Genomic DNA, 12,828 nt, shown 5'->3' on the forward strand with positions numbered 1-12,828 from the left:
ATCTCAAATGATCCACCTGCCTCGGCCTCCCAAAGTGCTGGGATTACAGGCGTGAGCCACCATGCCTGGCATTTTGTTTTGTTTTGTGAGACAGGATCTTGCTCTGCTGCCCAGGCTGGAGGGCAGTGGCTCCATATCGGCTCACTGAGACCTTGATCTTCTAGGCCGTGCAAGTGCCCCTCCCACCTCAGCCTCCTAAGGAGCTGGGACTACAGGTGTGCACCACCCATCTCTACTAAAAAAAAAAAAAAAAAAAAAAAAAATTAGCTGGGCCTGGTGGCATGTGCCTGTAGTCCCCAGCTACTTGGAAGGCTTAGGCAGGAGAATCCTTTGAACCCAGAACACAGAGGTTGCAGTGAGCCAAAATCGTGCTACCATACTCCAGCCTGGGCAACAGAGCAAAAAAAAAAAAAAAATTTTTTTTTCAGTCAGGCGTGGTGGCTCACGCCTGTAATCCTAGCACTTTGGGAGGCCGAGGCAGGTGGATTGCCTGAGTTCGGGAGTTCAAAACCAGCCTGGGCAACATGGTGAATCCCCATCTCTACTAAAATACAAAAAATTAGCCAGGCATGGCAGCATGTACCTGTAGTGCCAGCTACTCGAGAGGCTGGGACAGGAGAATGGCTTGAACCTGGGAGGCAGAGGTTGCAATGAGCCAAGATAGCACTATTGCACTCCAGTCTGGGCAACAGCACAAAACTCCGTCTCAAAAAAAAAATTTTTTTTTTTTTTTTTTGAGACGGAGTTTCGCTCTCGTTACCCAGGCTGGAGTGCAATGGCACGATCTCCGCTCACCGCAACCTCCGCCTCCTGGCTTCAGGCAATTCTCCTGCCTCAGCCTCCTGAGTAGCTGGGATTACAGGCACGCACCACCATGCCCAGCTAATTTTTTGTATTTTTAGTAGAGACGGGGTTTCACCATGTTGGCCAGGATGGTCTCGATCTCTTGACCTTGTGATCCACCCGCCTCGGCCTCCCAAAGTGCTGGGATTACAGGCTTGAGCCACCGCGCCTGGCAAAAAAAATTTTTTTTTGCAGAGGTGAGGTCTCACTATATTGTCCAGGCTGGTGACTGGCATGTGACTGCTCTTCTGACCTTCTGTGGGCCAGCCTGGAGTCATGGTCCAAAAGCCTGAAACATGTGTGTAAAACTTCTGGGCCAGTGATTCTGCTCCCTTTCCTCCCAAGAACTATGGCACGGTGGCAAAGCTGTAAATATCAGCCCATTCCTCCCAATATGGTCTTTTTTTTTGAGACAGAGTCTTGCTCTGTCTCCCAGACTGGAGTGCAATGGCAGGATCTCAGCTCACTGCAACCTCCGCCTCCTGGATTCAAACAATTCTCCTGCCTCAGCCTCACAAGTAGCTGGGATTACAGGTGCCCACCACCACACCCAGCTATTCTTTTTATTTTTAGTAGACGTGAGGGTTCACCATGTTGGCCAGGCTCGTCTTGAATTCCTGACCTCGTGATCCACCTGCCTTGGCCTCCCAAAGTACTGAGATTACAGGTGTGAGCCACCGTGCCTGGCCCCAATATGGGTTTTATTTTATTTATTTATTTATTTTTTTGAGGCGGAGTTTCGCTCTTATTACCCAGGCTGGAGTGCAATGGCGCGATCTCGGCTCATCGCAACCTCCGCCTCCTGGGTTCAGGCAATTCTCCTGCCTCAGCCTCCTGAGTAGCTGGGATTACAGGCATGTGCCACCATGCCCAGCTAATTTTTTGTATTTTTAGTAGAGACGGGGTTTCACCATGTTGACCAGGATGGTCTCGATCTCTCAACCTCGTGATCCACCCGCCTCGGCCTCCCAAAGTGCTGGGATTACAGGCTTGAGCCACCACGCCCGGCCTCTTTTTTTTTTTTTTTCTTTTTTTGCACACAGAAAATAATTTGGTTCCAACGCACCCAATATGGGTTTTCAAGTGAAATGTCCATCTGTACAGGATGGCACATAGAAAGTGACTCTTTCCTAAAATGACAAGGGAGATCCAGGCCTGGTGATTGGCCATTCAGTCACAATACAGTAGGAACTGATGCCAGCTTGACTTAAAGTAATGAAATCTGTGCCCAGAAACATTGTGGAAGGAGAGACACCAAAATGTCAACAGGGGTTCTCTTTCAGGGAGTGAGTTTATAAACAATTCCTGTTTTTTTCCTTCTTCTCGATTTCTTTCTTTTGAGATGGAGTATTGCTGTTACCCAGGCTGGAGTACAATGTCAAGATCTTGGCTCACTGTCACCTCTGGCTCCCAGGTTGAAGTGATTCTCGTGCCTCAGCCTCCCAAGTAGCTGGGATTACAAGTGCCCACCACCATGCCTGGCTAATTTTTGTATTTTTAGCAGAGACAGGGCTTTCACTGTGTTGGCCAGGCTGGTCTGTAACTCCTGACCTCAGGTGATCTGCCTGCCTCAGCCTCCCAAAGTGCTGGGATTGGCTGGGCGCGGTGGCTCAAGCCTGTAATCCCAGCACTTTGGGAGGCCGAGGCGGGTGGATCATGAGGTTGAGAGATCGAGACCATCCTGGTCAACATGGTGAAACCCCGTCTCTACTAAAAGTGCAAAAAATTAGCTGGGCATGGTGGCACGTGCCTGTAATCCCAGCTACTCAGGAGGCTGAGGCAGGAGAATTGCCCGATCCCAGGAGGCGGAGGTTGCGGTGAGCCAAGATCGCGCCATTGCACTCCAGCCTGGGTAACAAGGGCGAAACTCCGTCTCAAAAAAAAAAAAAAAAAAAATGCTGGGATTACAGGCGTGAGCCACCGAGCTCAGCCCCAGCCCTGTTTTGTTTTGTTTTCTTTTTCTTTCTTTCTTTCTTTTTTTTTTTTTTTTTTCAAGAAATAGAATGTCATTCTGTCTCCCAGGCAGGAGTGCAGTGGCATAATCTAGGCTCAGTGCAGCCTTGACTTCCTGGGATCAAGTCATCCTCCTGCCTCAGCCTCCCCAGAAGGTGGGACTACAGGTATGCACTATCATGACGGCTATTTATTTATTTATTTATTTATTTTTGAGACGGAGTCTTGCTCTGTCACCAGGCTGGAGTGCAGTGGCTTGATCTGAGCTCACTGCAACCTCTACCTCCTGAGTTCAAGTGATTATCCTGCCTCAGCCTCCTGAGTATCTGGGATTACAGGTGTGCACCACCACGCCTGGCTAATTTTCGTATTTTTAGTAGAGATGGGGTTTTGTCATGTTGGCTAGGCTGGTCTTGAACTCCTGACCTGGTGATCTGCCCACCTCGGCTTCCCAAAGTGCTGGGATTACAGGTGTGAGCCACCACAGTCAGCCTGATTTTTAAAATTTTTACTAAAGAGAAGGTCTTACTGTGTTGCCCAAGCCTGTCAATAAATTTTAGGCTTAAGTGATGGCCTGGCTTCCCAAAGTGCTGGGATTACAGGCGAGAGCTATTGTGCTCGGCCCACCTGTATGGTTTCCTGTTGTGCGTCTATTTTCTCCCCCATCCCTCCCCACAAATAAGTAGGTATCAATGGTTTGCAAAGAGCAGGCTTGGATACATGCAGATGTTGGCATGCATGACAAATCTCCAAGCTGCATGGGTGAGATGGTGCCCTTATGTATGCTCTGTGCTGTCTGCAACTATGCATCAGTGAGTGAGAACAGAACCCCACAGAGGACCAGAAGAAAGGCGGGAGCTCTGAGCGACCTTGATCGCATAAGCGTCCTACCCAGCACTTATCCCATATTCCACACTGTATCCCTGCTCCCCGCCCTGCCCGCACCTGTAATTGATGTTTCTCCGAGAGTTGATGTCCCAGCTCTGGATGGCGGCCCACATGCGCTCCTCCACCTCCTTGCGCTGGGGCTCACAGACGCCCCAGGCCTCGGGCCCATCAAACATGATGTGGGAGAGGACGCCACAGGCATTGTAGGAAACCTCGATGCCATCGGCCTTGCTTTCCAACAGATTGCTGCCAGGAGAAAGACCGAGAAATGGAGTCCCGCTCCCGCAGTTTCTCTTCAGATGCCAGCTGCAGGACCCTAACTTAAAACTAGAAGCAAGAGGTGCTACTTATTTATTTATCCCATATTGTCTATACCCAGACTAATTCTAAAGGGATTTGAGATCATTTAAGATATAACTGCAAAAGGACCACTTATGAAGGATTGAATGAATAAGAAACCACATTATCAACAGAAAATGATATTTATAGCAAACCTAGGGTAAGAGCAATTGTGCAACTGAGCATACACTAGAGCTCTGAGCATCCTGGCAGCTAAGGCAAAAAGGGAAAGGAAGAAAAATACAAACCTGAAGACGCTGATGAACTGGGAAGTCATTAACTGAGGCCGCAGCTCCTTCACTTCTGCCACATTCCCCAAGAGTCCTAGCATATTCCTATGCAGTTCCTGCTTCTCTGGGAATTCCTGGGAAAATGAGAGCCAATGGGGCCATATCAATTAGTACTTAATGACTTAGTATCTGGTATTGTTAACCAAAAAGTTTCATGGGCTTCTGGCCATGCCAAGTAGACAAAGGGGGGTGTATATATTACTGGCCTCTTACCCTCCAATGCACCTAAGTCAGTGCTGGGCACACACACTAAGGGATTAAAGAGGTGGGGATTCCTTGCCACAGAGACAAGGGCTGATTAGATCTGACCTATGGGACAGACGTGGTTCTGTTCACCAAAGCTCAGAATATTAGTTTAAAGGACCCTCCTGGGGTCCTAGAAATTAAGAGTAGGAAAACAGAGGATATGTTTTAGGATGAACAGACATGTTGTCCAGCTCAAAGCATAGTGGGCTCTAGCCAGGTGTGGGCAGGCTGAGAACCACTGTGGAGAAGACAGGGACAGGCTTTCCCTTGGAGCCGGGGTTCTCAGGGGGCCCCGCCAGGCCATCTGGGTCTGGAGTGTCTGTCTGCAGCAAATCCTGGGTGGGTGGGCCTGAGTCTGTCCCCACTGCCCTTCTCCAGGAAGCGTGGGTGACAGGTGCTGCAGATACGGTTGGTGAGAGGCATAGGGACAGAAGAGGCGCCGAGAAGGCAGTTGAGGCAGCTGCTGCTGCAGGAGGTGGACGCTACCTTCAGGCAGTCCAGGAAGAGCTTCATGCCATTGAAATTGAGGAACATCTTGCAGTTGTCGGGAGTTTCATCTGTGATGTTCCACAGGGCGCTCCAGGAGAACTCCATGACCTGGTCACACTGTGAGGGCAGGGCAGGGCTCAGCTGAGGCTCCCCGTGCCCAGAGAGGGGGTCCCCTGACAAAACATGGACCTCCCCCAGGGGCAGCCCAGGCCCCTCACGGGCTGGGGAAAGGGCAGCATGGTTATGTGAAGACTCAACTTACTATCTTGTCCAGCAGCTTCTTCTGAATCAGCTTCAGCATGGTCTGCAGGCAGAGACAGGAACCTGCTAGAGTACCCGGGCTCAAGAACTCCCACCCCGCCACAAACCCAAGATGGAGGGGAGGCTCAGAGACACCGTGGCTAGTTCAGGAGTCTTGACAAGATCAGGTCTCCGTATCTTTAGGGGAGGCTATTTGAAGGCATCCACTCCTCAGCCCCTTGGTACTTGGCATCAGGAGGCCTGGGTGCCATTCCTGGCCCTTGGTTGACTCCCCTGTGACTTTGGGCACAGCCCTTCCCACTGGGGCTTGAGCTTCCCTAGCCATCAAATGAGAAGAGAACAGAAGCTCTTGAGCTCCTTCGTCATCCTTTCCTTCCTTTCACCAGTGGTATTTATCACCTCCCCCCTGGGCTCCAGAGCCCATGCCAGGAAGTGCTGGGGACATGATGACAGAAGGACAGCATGGCATCTTTCCCTACAGAGCTTATGAAAGCAGGATGAGCACAGGGACTGGGAGAGGATGACAGCGTGCTCTAGGTGGAAGAAATCTATGAGGCCATCAACAACGTTCAGCATTAAGAAATTCTTCCTTTGGTCTAGCCTAAATCCCTCATGCTTCAGCACATTCTCCTCCCTCCCCCTGACTCCCAGCTCCAGGCCCTGCTCAGGGACTCTCGCTCAGGGTAGAGGAGTGATGGGGAGGGGTAGGGAAGAGCAGTGAGGCTCAGGAGGAAGAGGGCAAGCCCGCCTGTACGTACCACGACGAAGCCCATCTTGCCCACGGCCTCCTTGTGGTCATTGTCCACCTGGCAGACCAGGGCATTACACAGGTGCACGGCGATGCGCTGGATGGACTCGTCCTGCCGCGTGGGGTTGAGGATGCTGAGGAGGAGCTCATTGACCCGGCGGTACTGGAATTCCAGCTCCTCGGGGATGCTGAAGTTGCAGAGCGTCAGGCAGCAGTTCCGCTGCACCTGAGCCGGGAGAGGAGACAAGCGGGGCACATTCAGGGTGAGGCGCAGGAGCAGGGCTCTATGAGCTCTCTAGAGGTATGAGATCATCCAGAGCTGTGGTAGTCTGGCCGGGTTTTCTGGAAGAGAAGGCTATACAAGTCTTCTTTAAAAAATGTTTTAAAAAATGTGAAATATTTATACAGAAGAAGCATAAAACACAAATTTACACTTTCATAAATAAAGTGAACTCAATGTAACCACCGCCTGAGTCAAGAAACAGAACACTGTCAGCACCGAGAAGTCCCCACTGCCCCTTTCTGATCATAAGCACCTTAGCCCTTCAACCCCACTAGAAACACCACACTATTCCTGCTTTTCTTTTTTTTTTTTTGAGATGGAGTCTTGCTCTGTCGGCAGGCTGGAGTACAGTGGCCCTATCTTGGCTCACTGCAACCTCCACCTCTCTGGTTCAAGCAATTCTCCTGCCTCAGCCTCTCCAGTAGCTGGGGTTACAGGTGCACCACACCTGGCTAATTTTTGTATCTTTAGTAGAGAAGGGTGCAACACCACTGATTTGATAATGGAAACAAAAAAAAATAAAAAAATAAAAAGAGAAGGGGTTTCCCCATGTTGGCCAGGTTGGTCTCAAACGCCTAGCCTCAAGTGATTTGCCTGCCTCGGCCTCCCAAAGTGTGCTGGGATTACAGTTGTGAGCCACCACACCCAGCCTTTTTTTTTTTTTTTTTTTTTTTGAGACAGGGTCTCGCTCTGTTGCTGAGGCTGGAGTGCAGTGGCACCATCATGGCTCACTGCAGCCTCAACCTTTGGGACTCAAGCAATCCTCCCTCCTCAGCATCCTGAGTAGCTGGAACTACAGCTGTGTGTCACCATGCCCAGCTGGGGTGTTTTTTGTTTCTTGTAAAGATGGGATCTTACTATGTTGTCCAGGCTGGCTTTTACCTCCTGGGCCAAGAGATCCTCCTATCTCAGCCTCCCAAAGTTCTGGGATTATAGGCTTAAGCAACTATGCCTGGCCCCTACTTGCTCGGCTTTCTTTTTTTATTTTTTGAGACAGGGTCTCACTCTGTCACCCAGGCTGGAGTGTGGTGGCACAATCTCGGCTCACTGTAACCTCTCCCTCCCAGGCTCAAGTGATCCCCCCACCTCAGCCTCCCTATAGCTGGAATTACAGGCACATCCCATAGCCCCTGCTGTTTGTTTTGGGGATTTTTTTTTTTTTTTTTTTTTTTTTTTGAGATGGAGTCTTCCTCTGCTGCCCAAGCTGGAGTGTAGTGGCACAATCTTGACTCAGTGCAAACTCCGCCGCCTGGGTTCAAGCAATTCTCTGCCTCAGCCTCCTGAGTAGCTGGGATTACAGGCGCCCACTACCATGCCCAGCTAATTTTTTGTATTTTTAGTAGAGACAGGGTTTCATCATCTTGGCCAGGCTGGTCTTGAACTTCTGACCTCGTGACCTACCTGTCTCAGCCTTCCAAAGTGCTGAGATTACAGGGGTGAGCTACTATGCCCGACTTTTTTTTTTTGTTTTCTTTTTGAGACAGTTTCACTCTTGTTGCAGAGGCTGGTGTGCAATGGTGCGATCTCAGCTCACTGCAACTGCCGCCTCCCAAGTTCAAGTGATTCTCCTGGCTCAGCCTCCCAAGTAGATTATAGGCTCCCACCATCATGCCCAGCTAATTTTTGTATTTTTAGTACAGACGGGGTTTTGTCATGTTGGCCAGGCTGGTCTTGAACTCCTGACCTCAGGTGATCCCCCTGCCTCAGCCTCTCAAAGTGCTGGGATTACAGGCATTAGCCACCACGCCTGGCTGGCCCCTGCTTCTTACACAGATATTCTACAGTTCTGCAAGATCAACTGTTGTTATACATAGCTGAAATGCATTCATTTTTCATTGCAGCATAGTATTCCACCACGACACCCCAATTTATTCATCCATTCTCCTACTGCTGATGGATGTCTGGGTGACTCTAATGGTTGGCTACTGTGAGCCATGTATTATACCTATTATACCTGCAACCTGGTGATGATGAGCATGGGTTTTTTTGTTTTTGTTTTTGTTTTTGAGATGGAGTCTCACTCTGTTGACCAGGCTGGAGTGTGATTGTGTGATCTCGGTCACTGCAACCTCAGTCTTTCAGGTTTAAGCAATTCTCCTGCCTCAGTTTCCCAAGTAGCTGGGATTACAGGTGCCTGGCACCAAGCCCAGCTAATTTTTGTATTCTTTTAGTAGAGATGAGGTTTCACCATGCTGGCCAGGCTGGTCTCAAACTCCCGACCTCAGGCAATCTACCCACCTTGGCCTCCCAAAATGCTGAGATTACAGGCGTGAGCCACCGTGCACACCCCCCCCCACCCTTTTATTTCTTTGAGGAGTCTTTCTCTGTTGCCAGGCTGGAGGGCTGGAGTGCAGTGGCGTGATCTCGGCTCACTGCAACGTCTGCCTCCCCGGTTCAAGCGATTCTCCTGCCTCAGCCTCCCAAGTAGCTGGAACTACAGGCGCACAGCACCACACCCAGCTAATTTTTTTTTGAGATGGAGTCTCGGTCTGTCGCCCAGACTGGAGTGCAGTGGCACAATCTCTGTTCACTGCAAACTTAACCTCCCAGGTTCAAGTGATTGTCCTGCTTCAGCCTCCCGAGTAGCTTGGACTACAGGCATGCACCACCGCATCCAGCTAATTTTTAGTAGAGACAGGGTTTACCATGTTGGCCAGAATGGTCTTATCTCTTGACCTCATGATCCGCCCGCCTCAGCCTTCCAAAGTGCTAGGATTACAGGTGTGTGGCACCGCGCCCAGCCTGAGCATGGGTTTCTTTAGGGCTCACATGCCTGGAGTGACTTCTGGGTCACAAGGTGTGCATATCTTCAACCTTACTAGGTAACACTAGACTAAACCCATAGTGGTTTTAGCAGTTTGCATTCCTAATAGCAATGTAGGAGCTCTCTAGCTGCTCTACATCCTCAATTGTCTTTGTGCTGTCTGCAGGTTTATTTGCCAATCTATTTGTTTGTTTGTTTGTTTAAGACAGTTCTGTTGCCCATGCCGAAGTGCAGTGGTGTGATCATAACTCTCTGCAGCCGCAAACTCCTGGGCTTAAGCAATCCTGCCTCAGCTTCCTGAGTAGCTGGGACTACAGGTGCACACCACCACATGTGGCCAATTAAAAAAAAATTTTTTTTTTTTCTTTTTGAGATGGAGTCTCATTTACTCTATCGCCCAGGCAGGAGTACAGTGGCATGAATCTGGCTCACTGCAATCTCCGCCTCCCAGTGCAAGCAATTCTGCCTCAGCCTCCCGAGTAGCTGGGATTACAGGGGCCCAACCCCATGCCTGACTAATTTTTGTATTTATAGTAGAGATAGGGTTTCACCATGTTGGCCATGCTGGTCTTGAACTCCAGACCTCAGAGGATCAGCACTCCTTGGCCTCCCAAAGTGCCGAGATTACAGACATGAGCCACCTCACCTGACCAATAAAAAAATACTTTTTAGGCAGGGCATGATGGCTCACGCCTGTAACCCTAGCACTTTGGGAGGCTGAGGCAGGCAGATCATGAGGTCAGGAGATTGAGATATTCGCCATCATGCCCAGCTAATTTTTGTATTTTAGTAGAGACAGGGTTTCACCATGTTGGCCAGGCTGGTCTTGAACTCCTGACTTCAGGTGATCCACCTGCCTTGGCCTCCCAAAGTGCTAGGATAACAGGCGTGATCCACCAGGCCTGGCTCTACTTATTTTTTAAGACGGGGTCTCTCTGTTGCCCAGACTAAAGTGCAGTGGTGCCATCATAGCTCACTGCAGCCTTGAACTCCCGGGCTCAAGCAATTTTCACACCTCAGCTTCCAAGGTGGCTGGGATTCCCAGGCATGTGCCATCACACACGGCCTTTATTTTCAATTTAATTTTATTTAATTAATTAACTTTTTTGAGACAGAGTCTCACTCTGTCATCCAGGCTGGAGTGCACTGGCACGATCTTGGTTCACTACAACTTCCACCTTCTGGGTTCAAGTGATTCTCCTGCCTCAGCCTCCCTAGTAGCTGGGATTACAGGCGCGTGCCACCACACCCAGCTAATTTTTGTATTTTTTTTTTTTTTTTGAGACGGAGTTTCGCTCTTGTTACCCAGGCTGGAGTGCAATGGCGCGATCTCGGCTCACCGCAACCTCTGCCTCCTGGGTTCAGGCAATTCTCCTGCCTCAGCCTCCTAAGTAGCTGGGATTACAGGCACGTGCCACCATGCCCAGCTGATTTTTTTGTATTTTTAGTAGAGACGGGGTTTCATCATGTTGACAAGGATGGTCTCGATCTCTTGACCTCGTGATCCACCCGCCTTGGCCTCCCAAAGTGCTGGGATTACAGGCTTGAGCCACCGCGCCCGGCCTAATTTTTGTATTTTTGATAGAGATAGGGTTTCACCATGCTGGCCAGGATGGTTTCGAATTCCTGGCTGCAAGTGATCTGCCTGCCTCTGCCTCCCAAAGTGCTGGGATTACAGGCACGAGCCACTGTGCCTGGCCTTTTAAAAAAAATTTTACAAGTGAGAATGTATGTATATCTTTTCCTCTAAGAACAGTCCTAACTGTGGAATGGCTAGGTCAAATGACAAATGCACTTATAATTTTGGCAGGTTCTGCTGGTTGCCCTCCAAAAAGGTTGCACAATTCATCCCTCACCAGTAGACAGGGTGCAAGAATGCTCTTCTCTACCTCTGCAACATTGGGTATCACCAAGCTCTTGAGATAAAATGTGATTTCATCTCATTTTAATTTCCATTTCTGTGACAGATTTATTAATTCATTTGGGAGTCTCCAACTCAACTAGCCGTTTTCTCTTTTCTTTTCCTTTTTTCTTTTTTTTTTTTAAAGACAGGGTCTCCTCTGTTGCCCAGGCTAGAGTGCAGTGGTGTAATCATAGCTCACTATGTAGCCTCCACTTCCCAGGCTTAAGCAATCATCCCACCTCAGCCTCTGAGTAGCTGGGGCTACAGACACATTCCATGACACCCAGCTAATTAAAAAAACAAATTTTATTTATTTATTTTTTTCCCATGAAGGCCTAAAAAAAAAAATTTTTTTTTTTTTTTTTGAGCTGGAGTCTTGCTCTGTCACCCAGGCTGGACTGCAACGGCACCACCTTGGCTCACTGCAACCTCCGCCTCCTGGGTTCAATCAGTTCTCTTGCTTCAGCCTCCCAAGTAGCTGGGATTACAGGCGCCCACCACCAGGCCCAGCTAATATTTGTATTTTTAGTAAAGACTGGGTTTCACCATGTTGGCCAGGTTGGTCTTGAACTCCTGACCTCAGGTGATCCACCCGCCTCAGCCTCCCGAAGTGGTGGTGTTATAGGCGTGGGCCACCATGCCCAGACTAAAAAACTTTTTTTGTAGAGAAGGGGCAGCGAGGAAGAGGATGGAGGGCGGCCAGGGGTGATGGACTGTGGCAGGGGCCAGGTCTCACTATGCTGCCCATGCTTAGTCTTTTTTTTTTTTTTTTTTTAAAAAGGCGAGGCGCCGGGCGCGGTGGCTCAAGCCTGTAATCCCAGCACTTTGGGAGGCTGAGGCGGGTGGATCACGAGGTCGAGAGATCGAGACCATCCTGGTCAACATGGTGAAACCCCGTCTCTACTAAAGATACAAAAAATTAGCTGGGCATGGTGGCACGTGCCTGTAATCCCAGCTACTCAGGAGGCTGAGGCAGGAGAATTGCCTGAGCCCAGGAGGCGGAGGTTGCGGTGAGCCGAGATCGCGCCATTGCACTCCAGCCTGGGTAACAAGAGCGAAACTCCGTCTCAAAAAAAAAAAAAAAAAAAAAAAAAAGGCGAGGCATGATGGCACATGCCTGTAACCCCAGCACGTTGGGAGGCTGAGGTGGGCGGATCACTAGGTCAAGAGATCAAGAACATCCTGGCCAAGGTGGTGAAACCCCGTCTCTATTAAAAATACAAAAAAAAAAAAAAAAAAATTAGCTGGGTGTGGTGGGGTGTGACTATAGTCCCAGCTACTGAGGAGGCTGAGACAGGAGAATCGCTTGAACACGGGAGGTGCAGTGAGCCGAGCGCGCCACTGCACTCCAGAGCGAGACTCTGTCTCAAAAAAAAAAAAAAAAAAAAAAAAAGATACACCTTTTGCCTGATTATAAAATTGATCTCACTGGGTATAGTGGCTCATCCCTGCCATCCTAGCACTTTGGGAGGCCAAGGTGAGAGGATCTCTTGAGCCCAGGAGTATGAGAACAGCCTGGGGAACATAGTGAGACCTTGGCTCTACAAAAATGTTAAAATTATTGGGATGTGGTGGCATGTTCCTGTAGTCCCAGCTTTGTGGGAAGCTGAGGTGGGAGGATTGTTTGAGCCCAGGAGGTTGAGGCTGCACTGAGCCCTGCTTATGCCACTGCACTCAGGCCTCAGCAACAGAATGAGACTGTCTCAAATTAACATCAGTATCATCATCATCATCATCATCATCATCAATCTCAATGTAGAAAGAACAATCACTCCAGCCAGGTGCAGTGGCTCACACCTGTAATCTCAGCACTTTGGGAGG

General features: G+C 49.5%; 1 protein-coding gene across 7 annotated transcripts in view; it reads right to left on the reverse strand.

The window, feature by feature from the left end:
* ZER1 (zyg-11 related cell cycle regulator) overlaps positions 1 to 12,828 on the reverse strand; it is a 45,174-nt gene that overhangs the window by 9,857 nt on the left and 22,489 nt on the right. For all 7 annotated transcript variants that reach the window (XM_039474652.2, XM_039474651.2, XM_074395426.1 and 4 more), the window contains exons 9-13: positions 6,068 to 6,283; positions 5,311 to 5,352; positions 5,046 to 5,165; positions 4,272 to 4,387; positions 3,742 to 3,930 (exon numbers count right to left, since the gene is read on the reverse strand). In XM_039474652.2, the coding sequence (XP_039330586.1) occupies positions 3,742 to 3,930; positions 4,272 to 4,387; positions 5,046 to 5,165; positions 5,311 to 5,352; positions 6,068 to 6,283 (683 nt within the window). The remainder of the gene's footprint in view (positions 1 to 3,741; positions 3,931 to 4,271; positions 4,388 to 5,045; positions 5,166 to 5,310; positions 5,353 to 6,067; positions 6,284 to 12,828) is intronic.

This window comes from Saimiri boliviensis, chromosome 2, assembly GCF_048565385.1.
Source record: "Saimiri boliviensis isolate mSaiBol1 chromosome 2, mSaiBol1.pri, whole genome shotgun sequence".
Classification (NCBI taxonomy): domain Eukaryota; kingdom Metazoa; phylum Chordata; class Mammalia; order Primates; family Cebidae; genus Saimiri; species Saimiri boliviensis.